At 58.0% G+C, this 11,126-nt stretch overlaps 1 protein-coding gene across 1 annotated transcript; it reads right to left on the reverse strand.

The window, feature by feature from the left end:
* Positions 1-2,429: 2,429 nt before the first annotated feature.
* CRABP1 (cellular retinoic acid binding protein 1) lies at positions 2,430-8,664 on the reverse strand. Its single transcript, XM_047101106.1, has 4 exons — positions 8,595-8,664; positions 7,892-8,070; positions 5,875-5,988; positions 2,430-2,509 (listed from the first exon to the last, which is right to left on the reverse strand). Exons 1-4 carry the CDS (start codon positions 8,662-8,664, stop codon positions 2,459-2,461), a joined length of 414 nt encoding a protein of 137 aa, XP_046957062.1. The 3' UTR covers positions 2,430-2,458.
* Positions 8,665-11,126: the final 2,462 nt, after the last annotated feature.

Here is an 11,126-nt window from a genome sequence, read left to right on the forward strand (position 1 = left end):
GCCTTTTTTTACTGGAAAATGAGAAAGGAACAGGACTTAGGAGAAAGAGGCTACAGCGATGTTCTGAGTGAACCACTGGTGCTGTGATCGCACGTCGTCACCCGGACGGACGTGCCCTCGTGCCTGTGGGCTGACGTGGGGGTTATAGCTGGTAGCCTCTGTCACTGTACCTGTGCTTCATCTCCCGAAAAGACAAATCAGAAGGAAACACACGTGCCCTATGGGGCGTGTCCTAAAGAACAGGACGGAAATGGATGCTCCCGTCAACCAGGACGCGGGATGGGCACCGAACGGCGGGGGCAGTGTCCCTTACGCAGCAAATCCAGGTCTGGAGAAGCCGGTGCTGCAGCAGGAGCCAGGAAGTGTGTGTCCCAGGATGTCAGGCCTTGCTCAGTCCGTCCGTAGGGAGGAGCACTCAGTACCCGCCGGTGGAGTCCCGACGGGCCAGCCCTTGTCCGTGCCGCCAGCTTGGTCCCCTCACTTCCCTCAAGTCTAGCACCCCGCATGCGGTTGGCCCTCCACGTGGCCTTCCTCTCCACTGCTTACCACTTCCGGCACCCTCCCCACCCTCACAGGCCCCACTCCAGACCTCTTTCCACAAGAAGCCATCAAGCAACGTCTCTAGTGCTTGCTCTCTGCCACAGGACACTGTGTTGTGCAGGGTACTGAGTGTGCGCTTGGCTGTCTCTAGCAAGTGCTTAAGCCCCAAAGAGCAAAATGGAAGGAGTGTCCTGGCGTCTGTATCCACTGTCAAGGGGCACTGGGGCTGTATTCATGAAGGGCTTTGAGAAGTTCTGGGGACATGCAGAGGTGGCTTCGGGTCCCAGGAGTGTGTACGGCCCAGTGTCAGTCTTTCTCCTCCTCCGACCCCAGCCCAGCCCTTGCTCTGATACTTCAGGGCCTGGGAAGCAGGGCTGTTAATGGAGCCACTGGTGCTTTCGTGGAGGGCAGCACGACAGAGGAAGTCCACAGAGGGCCAACAGGCAGGCTGGGGGATGTGAGCTCCATCGAGCCCTCCCCACACAGTTCCGTGTCAGCAGCAGAGTGTTAGGGAGGGGCTAAGCTCCCCTGTTGCAAAGTGGGGCCCTGGACTTCGGAGGTGTGAGGTTTTAGGTAAATTTGTCCTCATTTACACTCAGGTAGTGGCCCCTGGGCCTCAGGGTCTGCCTCATGAGAACGTGAGCTCTTTGGGGGTCACCTTCTGGCCTCGTCCATACCTGCGCCCTGTTGGTCAGCTAACTCTAGCCTGGTTCCACCAAGACCCACATACCTAGGACAGGAAGGAGAGATGCCCAAGAAGCCAGGAAAACAAAGTAACTGAGGGCAGGGACGACGATGGCAGGGTCCGAGGAGTGGTGGACTGTACAAGCTCCACTTAAAAGGGGGGGGAAGTTGTCAGCTGTGACCCTGCGGGAATGTTGGTTCCGGAATGGCAGGCTTTCCCAAATTTCTCTTCAGGAGTTTTATGTGAAATCTGATTTTACAATGTAAGAGTTGGCAACTGTGGAGTGCTGTCCACCTACATATCCTGACTCTGTCCTGGGAGGGGGGACAGCCCCTCAGCACCCCTAGGCTCCACTTGTGTTTGGCCAGTGGGTAGCATAGGTAGATCGGAGACTGAAAGCTGGGAGGTCAGGATACTTAACCCCCTAGCTCCAAGCCAAGCTGAACCCTCCACCCTCCACCGCCCACCCCATACACGGGGGCCATGGTTGGGCAGTGACTACATTCTTCTGTGCACTGCCACAGCTCCCACATGGTGGTCTCCCTCCCAGGCTATAGCTCTTCTGGTCTGGGACCCCCCCTGTCCCAGGGGCAAGGGAGTAATGGCTCCCCTACTTCCAATCTCAGTGCTGCCCTGTCCTTTGCCGATTCCCTTCATCCTGTCCTTGTAGATGCCTGTGTGAACAGTCCCTTTATTCTGAGTTCCCCTCAATTAACCTTTTGGATGTGCTCCCCCTTTCCTGCCGGGAACCACCAGTATACAGACTAATCCAATTAGAAAACAATGCCGTGAGGTCCCAGCACACCTGGACCTGTAGTCCGGACCCAGGCGGAGGGGGCCCAGCTTCCACCCCTGCCGTATGCACCCGGCACGGGACTAGGTGGCAGGCTGAGGCTGCAACCACGACACAGAACACGTAGTGCTAAGACAGCAGGTACACGGTAACCCCGTGCTGAAACTGAAGAGGCAGTTCAGAGACAGGAAAAGCCTTGAAATGTGGCCAACCAGTTTAATGACTGACAAACCATGCGATGCCAGACTACGGAGCGCCAGGGACACAGAGGTACAGAGGCCTCGGGGTGGGGGGCGGGGAACACTACCACACTGTCGCAGGGAACATGGGGTCACCTAACGTTGATATGGGGTAAGGGAAGGTCCGCTGGCAGCTCAGACCTATGACATTTCTCAGGGAACATGCACCCCACCCCCAAAGCAGCAGGAAGCCGGCCACCTTCACTCCCGAACGTAAATCCTCGTGCAGACCACGTCATCGGCGCCAAAAGTCTGCAGAAAAGGAAAAACCATCAGAACAGATGCCTGTGAAAAACTGTTTAAAGCATATCGCTAATAAGGCCACTTACTGCCCTGTTAAAAACTCTTGGTAACAGACATTCAATTTCCTGTGCCATGTGCTCATGCTAACGGCCAAGGTCTTTTTTTCTTCTGTTTTTCTCTCTTAAGCTCCATGCTGGCAGAGAGGCAGCTGGGGAGCAGAATTGTGCGCAGTTTTCCTTTGTTTCTGAAGCCTGTGAATGCTGACTTAAGAAATGTTTTGGTTTTAAAAATTAAACTGAAAGCGGGGAGAAGTCATATTGGACGTTTCAGGGGTGGTTCCGTCTTCTCAGGAGAGCAAGGGGCCAGGACAGCTGTAGCCAGTGGGGGGGTGGCGGGGGGGAGACGGGGGACAGCTGGGCAGGACAGCATTGGAGGGTATCAAGAAGCTTCCAGGAAGTGGCTGCCCACACTCAGTCACCTGCAAGCTAGAGAACTGGTCTGAGCAGCAGCGGATTCCAGACCCCGCTCTGCAGCACGTGGCTGGGAAAGCCGGGCACGCACGTCCCTGCCTCCCTTGCTGGTGTGGAGTGGGAGGGGTGGAAGAGAACAAGATGACCCCAGAGGCTCTTTCCAGCTAAAATTCTATGGCTCTTTGTTTGTTTATCTGTTTGCTATGGGGAGGGCACAAATCGCTCCACAGACAGAGATCTTCCTTCTGGGCCCTGAGATGGTATCACCCATAAGTTAAGTTTATCTTAACTCTCCCCCCAAAGTAGCAGTTATTCACAGGCCTGCCTCCTGGGCTCTCACAAGCGGTCAGAACAGGGAAAGCAGTATGTTTTAACAAAGAAAACCAAAAAACAAAATTCTCGTCTGAAGACCTGATGTGGGCATGTCTGCAGACATACACTTTTCGGGGGGTGGGGGGGAGGGCTCCTATCTCTCAGATTCTCAGAGGGGCCTGAGGCCCCAGAGAGGCTGAGAGCCTGGATAAACCTGGGCCTTCAGGTCTGGGCCCATCAGCTGACTGTGAGATGGCTCTCAGGGAACATGTGCTAGGACATTATCTTGATGTGCGTTTCAGGGAAATACCAGTTATGAGTGACACTAAGGAAGCAAATGCCCATCACCAACTTCTTTTCCAAGTAGGGGCTCCTGGTCACACGGGCACAGCTGTCCTGTGCTCCCTGCTCTGGACACCTCCTCTGTCTGCAGACAATTCTCTGTCCGGGGAAGGAGGGCAGGGGGCCCACCGAAATTCACCTCTAGATGTGCCGACCTTTCAGCTCTACGGCCACGGAGTGGTTGGGGGTTTGACTCTTTCCGCGTGCTGTGACCACCCTAGCATCTGACCCCTCACCCAGGCCAACAAGTGGCTTCATGATTCAAGAAGCAAATTACATTTCCAACCACATCTGGGATGTCTTTCTCAGCCTGCAGCCATGCTGAAAGTTTCCTGAAAGAAACTCTAGAATGTTCCGGAGTGGTCTGAGGGAAGATACTGTTTCACAGAAGGCAGCTTACAGCCCCAGGGGACAATTTGCTGTTGGCACTGGAAAAGCTTATTTCAACTTAACTAGGATAATTTGCCTCTTGTTAAAGAGACAGCATCTCCCTGCATTTTGGTTTATTAATGATAACAAGCCTTGAAACAAAAGCCCGTATTTCAGGTCTCAGATGCCAAGAATTCATGCTCCCTCTGAGGCTCATGGTCGTCGGCTGAGCCAGAGAAGGACGCACAGCGGAACGGGGCGGGGGTGGGAGTGCTGGAGTCCTTCCAGCAGACCGTGCTCTGGCCGCTGGGATGTTACAAGGTTAATAAAATCACACTTTCTTGTACAGCAAACCGGCCGGCCCTCAGCCATGCTCCAGAACTCTGGAGGTCTTTGCTGGCTCTGGTACCGGTGACGCTTTTGTTTCTTCTCCTAAACTCCCAAGTGTCAGCCTCAGATTGCTCCCCCAACCCCATCAAGTATTCCTTCCCTGGAAACAGCATTAACCAGGTTGCAAAGGAAGCCAGTGCCTTCTCCATAAAAGCAGAAAGTACTTGGGTCATTGCGGGGGAAGGACAGGAGAAGCCAGCTCAAGCAGCCTCAATGAAAGTAGTAGAGACAAGATCAACATGCAATTTCAGGGCTGAGGGCGACACCGGGGTCACGTGTTAGTGGAAGGCCTCATTCTACAGCTTGGGAAGGGAAGGACCACGCCCAGGTCACACAGGGTGGCTGTCCCACTCTGCTGGCTCCCTACCCAAGACAACAGGGTGACATTTGCTAAGACTGGCCGAGGAGGAGCCGTCTTAGAGGGGAGATGGTAACAATATGCACGATAGAGAACAAAGGGGGGAGGTGTGAGGCAGTGGGGGGTGGAGTTATTTCAGGGAAAGCTTGGTCTCTTCTGAAACATAAAGAGACAGTGACGTGAGCATTGCCCTGTCCTCCCTGTCTTCCTTTGCCCCGAACACCGAAAGTAAAGGAGAAGGAGGTGTGTGATTAAACTACAGGGGTTTCTAACTTGGCCTCACCAGGTACGTTTTGTGTGGCCAGGAATGTTTAAATTGTTTTTTTTTTTTTTTTTTTCAACGTTTATTTTATTTTTGGGACAGAGAGAGACAGAGCATGAACGGGGGAGGGGCAGAGAGAGAGGGAGACACAGAATCGGAAACAGGCTCCAGGCTCCGAGCCATCAGCCCAGAGCCTGATGCGGGGCTCGAACTCACGGACCGTGAGATCGTGACCTGGCTGAAGTCGGACGCTTAACCGACTGCGCCACCCAGGCGCCCCTTAAATTGTTTTAATCTGAGTATCTTTAAGTTGAGCCCAGCTTTTACAGTTCTAAAGCCCCACCGCCACACTGTGTCACACTTGCACTCGGACACTCCCCGAATTAGCATTACGTGCGGGGGCTCCCTAAGGCCAATGCAGTTTGTAAGTAAGTCTAGGGGTAAAAATGCTCTCAAAGGCTCCCAGTGCTGACGTATTAAAATTCCTGAAATCTTTCTCCGGCAGCAAAATGGGGGATGAGGAGGGGGAAGGGAAAAAAAAAAAAAAAAAAAAAAACTCTTCTGCAGAGTGAAACACCCTGCGACCTCCCAGAGCCCAAGCACTCTGGCTCAGAGCGAGCCACCGCGTCGCCATGGGGATGCACAGTGCGGCCACTGCAGCCCGCCTCTGGCCCTGCTCTGCCTTTGCACTGTGCTCCTCCCACACGTAACAATGATTTCCTCTGACTTAAACTGTCACCTCAAGCTTTCCGCTCCAATGTTAACCCAGGGCAAACGGAGTCTCTCTGGGTGAGGGAGGACCGCGTTCTCACGGCCCACTGTGGGCGCCATCTGGGGACTGCGGGCTCGATCTAGGGCCCAAGCGCCTCACCAGGATGAGCTCGTCGTTGGCCAGCTCGCGGGTCCAGTAGGTTTTCGGGCCGTCGCCCTCGAGGAGAGTTTGCGTGCAGTGGATCTTGTTTTCATTCTCCCAAGTGGCCAAACTCTGCGGGTGGGAAAACCATTAGTGACATTAATTACGGTCTTGGCAGCGGGAGCAGAGACAACAATGAACATCAGAGTCACTGCTGTGGAGAAAAGCAACACATGGTCCCTGTCAGCGGGGCACGCAGCCCCGTGCTGCACCCTGTGGAGTCCAGATCCAGAGGGCTGGTCACGGATTTTATGGGGTATAAACATACCTTGTATCCCACCCCTGCACTCACACTCACACACCACTGACCCCTGCTTTACATCTCCAGGAATAAAATTAGAGCATGCAGGGTTTCATTTGTGTCAAAATGGACTAGCCCTTGAAGCAACTGGGATATTAAGGACAAGAACCTTCACATCCGAACTATACAATTTTAGAACTGCCGAGACACCATATTTATAACCACACACAGAACGAACAGGCCAGGTGCTCCTCCCTGCACGGTTTTGGGATAACATCTTCTTTTCTGTTTGCCCTCAGATCGCTCTGATAAACCCGGGGATCTCCGGCTCTGAGGATAAAACGCTGCCACTTTCCAGGTTACATCCCTCTAGGAACATGGAATCATGTTGGAGGTGGGAGGTGAAAGGGGCATGCCCTGCAGTTTCCCCAGTATCTGCACAAAGCAAAATGCTCTACAGCTGGGTAGGGCAGGGGTGGGGTGGGGGGGAGGGGGAGGGGGATATGGAATGTGCACATACTCACTTTCTAACTAGCATCTGGGGAACAAAAAGCCCCAACTTTCCAGGCTGTCGCGTGAGCCTTTGAGTTTTTATAGGAATCACTGTCACTGGCAGTAGCCACCACTGATGTCCCCAACTGAGCCCTGCTGACTGCCAGGCTGTCTCCTAGTGACTCCCAGACCTTCACTCTTACTACCTCTACCCACTCTTTTGTTTTTTACAAACGGTACAGTGACTAGAGGCTCAGATCCTGGCAGCTCCAACCCCGGACATCGATTTCTGGCCATGCCAATTCTGTGGGCCAAATATTGTCACGTGGGTCACCTCCTGGGGGCTGTGTCTCTGTGTCCTTCTCTCAAACCCAGTGCCCAGAGAGTCCCACTCTGCAGATCAAATAGGCAACACTCAGGAAAGGTGAAAATCAATTTCTCACTTTCTCCAACTTTTTTTTGTTAACACTGTAATAGAAGGGAGACTTTTTTAAGAAAAGGTAGCAGCAGCGATTTTTTTTTCCATCTGTCCCCCCACTCTATTCCAGAGATCAATGATACGCAATTTTTGCCCATCTAAAAAAGGAACGTACAACCGCTCGCTTCAGTCCGCTGGTTCATCCCTGGGGCCGATATACGTAGAAATACAAAAGTCTTGTTCTTGAGGACTAAGAAAGCCCTTCTCCCCGCCAGAATCTGCCTTGCTTTTGGAAGGATTCCGCCTTTCCTTTAAGACAGCAAGCTGAGGGCCGGAGGGAGTGGTGCCTGCCCAAAAGGCTGCCTAAGCTGGATCCGGAGCGTCCCCCGGGGGGCCCGGGGACCCGGGGGGGAGGGGGGGCGCGGGCGGCAGGCGAGCGCTGCAGCTCCACCTGCGGCAGGAGACGTGGCGACGGCGCAACCCGGACCTGCGGCCCCTGCAGCCACCTCCGCGCCGCAGCGCCAGCGCCTGGGCTCGCACCCGCACCCGCACCCGCACCCGCTCCCGCTGCGGACGCCGCCGCCGGGGGACTCCGGCAGCTCCCGCGCGGCTGCGAGCGCAGCGGGGCGGGGCGGATCGGGGGTGGGGTGGGGTGGCGTGGCGTGGCGGGGTGAGGGCAGACCCTCTCCCCAGCCCAGGGCAACCCACTAGCACAAATCCTCCCTGCAAACAGCCTGTGCGCGCGCTGCAAGGAAAGCGCGCCACAGGCTGCGGCGGCCCGGGGGTGGGGGGATCCGGAACGCCGCCCGGCTGCGGGGCCTCACCCTGCACTTGCGTCCGTCCACAGTCTCCTCCTCGAAGCCTTCTCCGACCTTGAAGTTGATCTCGGTGGTGCGCACCGTGGTGGAAGTCTTGATGTAGAACTGATCCCCGTCCTGGCGGATCTCCACGTGCGGCTTGGACGCGGCCGCCACCGCCACTTTCCGCAGCATGGCGTTCACACCTGCGCGGGACCGGAGGGCCGCGCCGCGGGCTCAGGTCCCAGGGCCGGCCCGGCACTCTCCAAACCCTCCGACCACAGACAGGGACCTCAGGACGGACCCACTCCTCCCCCGACCCTCGCCCGGATTTCCGAGATGAGACGCTGACGCTCGGGGTGGGGGTTGGGGTGGGGTAAGCGGCTTTTCCCGAGCAGCACGGTGAACTCGAGTCTCCCAGTGTAAAGGCCCTGACCCGTCCCGGACTCCGGCGAGGATCCCCCCCCTTGCGCGGCTCCAGCACGAGACGAGGCCGAACCGTCGGGGAAGGCGCCCGGCCTCCAGCGCTCGTCCGCGGGGCGCGCGGCTCCCGGGCTGCCCTCGCCGGAGCTCCCACGGGGTGGCCCTGGGACGCTCCCTTCGCCCTCGCCCTCGCCCTCGCCCCGGGGACTCCCCGCTGCCCGGGCCGGTCCCGGAGCCCACCCCCGCGGGTCCGGGGCGCCTCGGGGCCGCTCGCCCTCGCAGGCGCGCACCGACCGCGGCGGCTTACCCAGCGCCTTGAGGAGCTCGTCGAAATTCTCGCTGCTGCGCATCTTCCAGGTGCCGGCGAAGTTGGGCATGGCGCGGGCTGCGGGCGGCTGCGGACGGCTGCGGGCGGCTGCGGGCGGCGACGGCGCGGCGGGCTCGCTGCAGCTGCAGGGCGGAGACTGACGCTCTGCGCCCAGCCCGCGCGCCCGAAGTCCCGGGGAGGGCGCCCCCCGCCCCGCCCCCGCCCCGCCCCCTGCCCCGCCCCCGCCCCCCGCCGCCCTACCCGCTACCCCGCTCCCAGCCCGCGGGGCCTCGCGCCGCGGTCGGCACCCCGGTCTCGGTGCTGCGGCCCCGGAGCCCGCTCTCCTGCAGCCGGGGGTGGGCCCTGGGGGCGCGTCGGACGCTACAGCACTGGCCCCGGAGCGGACAGTTGCCGCAGCGGGGCGGTGGGGACGTGGGGGAAGCATTGCATCAGCCTCTGTACTCGTGTGCATGCTTGAGAGTAACTATGATAAAAAGTTGAAATAAAGTGCGTGGTGGGGCCGTCTGGGTTGGGAGCCGGGCCCTCCCCACTCCCGGTCGTGCCTTCGGGGTGTGCGCAGCCGGTTTCCCACCGCTCCAGTGCGGGGTCTTATTCCGCACCCCCCCACCCCCACCCCCACCCCCACCCCCACCCCACCCCCACACAACCCTGGCGCAGGACCAATGGGAGCGAGTGGCGGGAAAGGCCCAGCCCCGCGCGGCCCAGGCCCTGCGCGGAACCCGGGGTCCCGCGGGGTTGCTGGCCCTCACCGTCGGCGTGCCCAGGGCAGGAGGCGGCTCAGGCCGCAGCGCCACCGGACTGCGGTCGCCAGGGCTGGACACAATGACCCCGGAGCCCTAGGCAGGAGCAGGCTGTTCTGCCCAGAAGTGTGGCTCTGCACAGTACAAAGGAAGTCCCCCTTCTCCCTTTGCTCCCAAATGCACACCAACCACGTCTAAGTCCCCGTAGTGTCTCCAGCAAGGGGCACAGACACTCCACCAGCCCTGTGAGCCTCCACGCCAGACGCCGAGGTTTCCTTCCGGTCTCTGTCCGCTGTTCCTTCGTGCCTGTGCCTCCGCCAGCCTGCACGACTCGGGGTTCTAGAAGCCGCCCTGCCTCTGCCCCTGAACCCTGTCCCCGAAAGGCCCTTCTCCTCTCCTCTCCTCTCCTCTCCTCTCCTCTCCTCTCCTCTCCAGGTCACTAAAATCCATCCTCGTGCCGTCTCTTTCGTGATATTCGCGTCCCCAATCAGATATGATGATTTTTCTCTCAATCCACAGGATCCTCGTTTGGCTTTGCTCTTGTTCAGGTTCATCCCGCCATAAACTGAGCTCGTGCGGTGCAGTGACCGAGTGTTCGTTCATCAACCTGTCCTCTCTCGCTCAAGCTCAGCCAGGTGGGGCTCCATAAATAAGCATTGGTTGGAAGAGGGTGTAAGTGTGGTATAGCCCTGAGGAAGTGGGGAGGGGGCCCCCAGAGGGCTGCAGGAATCTGTGCTCACTCCCTGCTTGAACAGGCTCTGGACCTCTGGAGGTGTCTGGGGTTGGGCTCCTGCCCTGAGGCCCTGAGGCGCTGAGGCCCTGAGGCCCCGAGGAGCTGTCCTAGAAACCCACTGAGGGTAGGACAGGGGAGAGAGACCATCCCCGCTGGCAAGAGATGTGGGCAGGGCTGGCCTTACCGGTGTGAGGCATGTGCAGTCACACAGGCCCCTGTCCTCAGGGGGGCTCGGTGGTTGGTTCAGTGCTCTGCAATTGCCATCTTGAAATCCTTAATCATTTTTGGACAATGCGTCCTGCATTTTTATTTTGCAATGGGATCCGCCAATTATGTAGCTGATCCTGAGTGTGGGAGGCAGAGGATAGGCTTGCTACACACTCAAACTCACTTCACAGAGTCTCTGCTGTCTCTACAGTGAGGGAGCAAAACGGGGGTGCCATCCAGCTAATGCAAGCCTCCACCCCCACCCGACACTGCTCCCAGCAAGTTTTTTCAAATATGTTTTTAAAGTTTATTTGTTTTGAGAGAGAACGGGAGCAGCGGAGGGGCAGAGAGAGAAGAGAGAGAGAGAGAATCCCAAGCAGGCTGCATGCTGTCAACACGGAGCCTGATGCGGGGCTCAAACCCACAAGCTGTGAGCTCGTGACCTGAGCCAAGATCAACAGTGGGACGCTCAACCGACTGAGCCACGCAGGCGCCCCTAGGCTTTTGCCACCTTCAGACCAGGGCTGGGGAGGGGCTGGGGAGGAGCTGGAGGGGCTGGAGGGCAGCAGAGTCGGGAGTCAGGACCACAGGGAAAGCCCCTGAGGGTGAGCAAGGCTGTGGGTGAAGCGTGCACGTGACTGCAGGTCTTGAAGCAGAGGCAGTGGCAGGCAAAGGGGGAGAGGAGAAGAGGAGGGGGGAGGTGGTGGTAATAGAATGGAGGGATGGGGCGACAGGGACCCCGTGACGTCGCCCACCCTCCAGCTGGGGCTGCCGTGACGGGGAGACAGTGGTTGGTGCGTTGTCCAGGCACCAAGGGTGGGAGCAGGGTCC

The sequence above is a fragment of the Lynx rufus genome, unplaced genomic scaffold, assembly GCF_022079265.1.
Source record: "Lynx rufus isolate CCGP_SWC_20201006 ecotype Redwood Valley unplaced genomic scaffold, mLynRuf1.p SCAF_57, whole genome shotgun sequence".
Taxonomy (NCBI): Eukaryota; Metazoa; Chordata; class Mammalia; order Carnivora; family Felidae; genus Lynx; species Lynx rufus.

Excerpts from the sequence above, each read along its gene's own strand:
- CRABP1 (XM_047101106.1), bottom strand. The coding sequence starts at position 8,664 with ATGCCCAACTTCGCCGGCACCTGGAAGATGCGCAGCAGCGAGAATTTC. Across the intron at positions 8,071-8,594 it reads CGAGCTCCTCAAGGCGCTGG|GTGTGAACGCCATGCTGCGG; the intron begins GTAAGCCGCCGC and ends GGTCCCGCGCAG. Across the intron at positions 2,510-5,874 it reads CCAACGACGAGCTCATCCTG|ACTTTTGGCGCCGATGACGT; the intron begins GTGAGGCGCTTG and ends CCTTTTCTGCAG.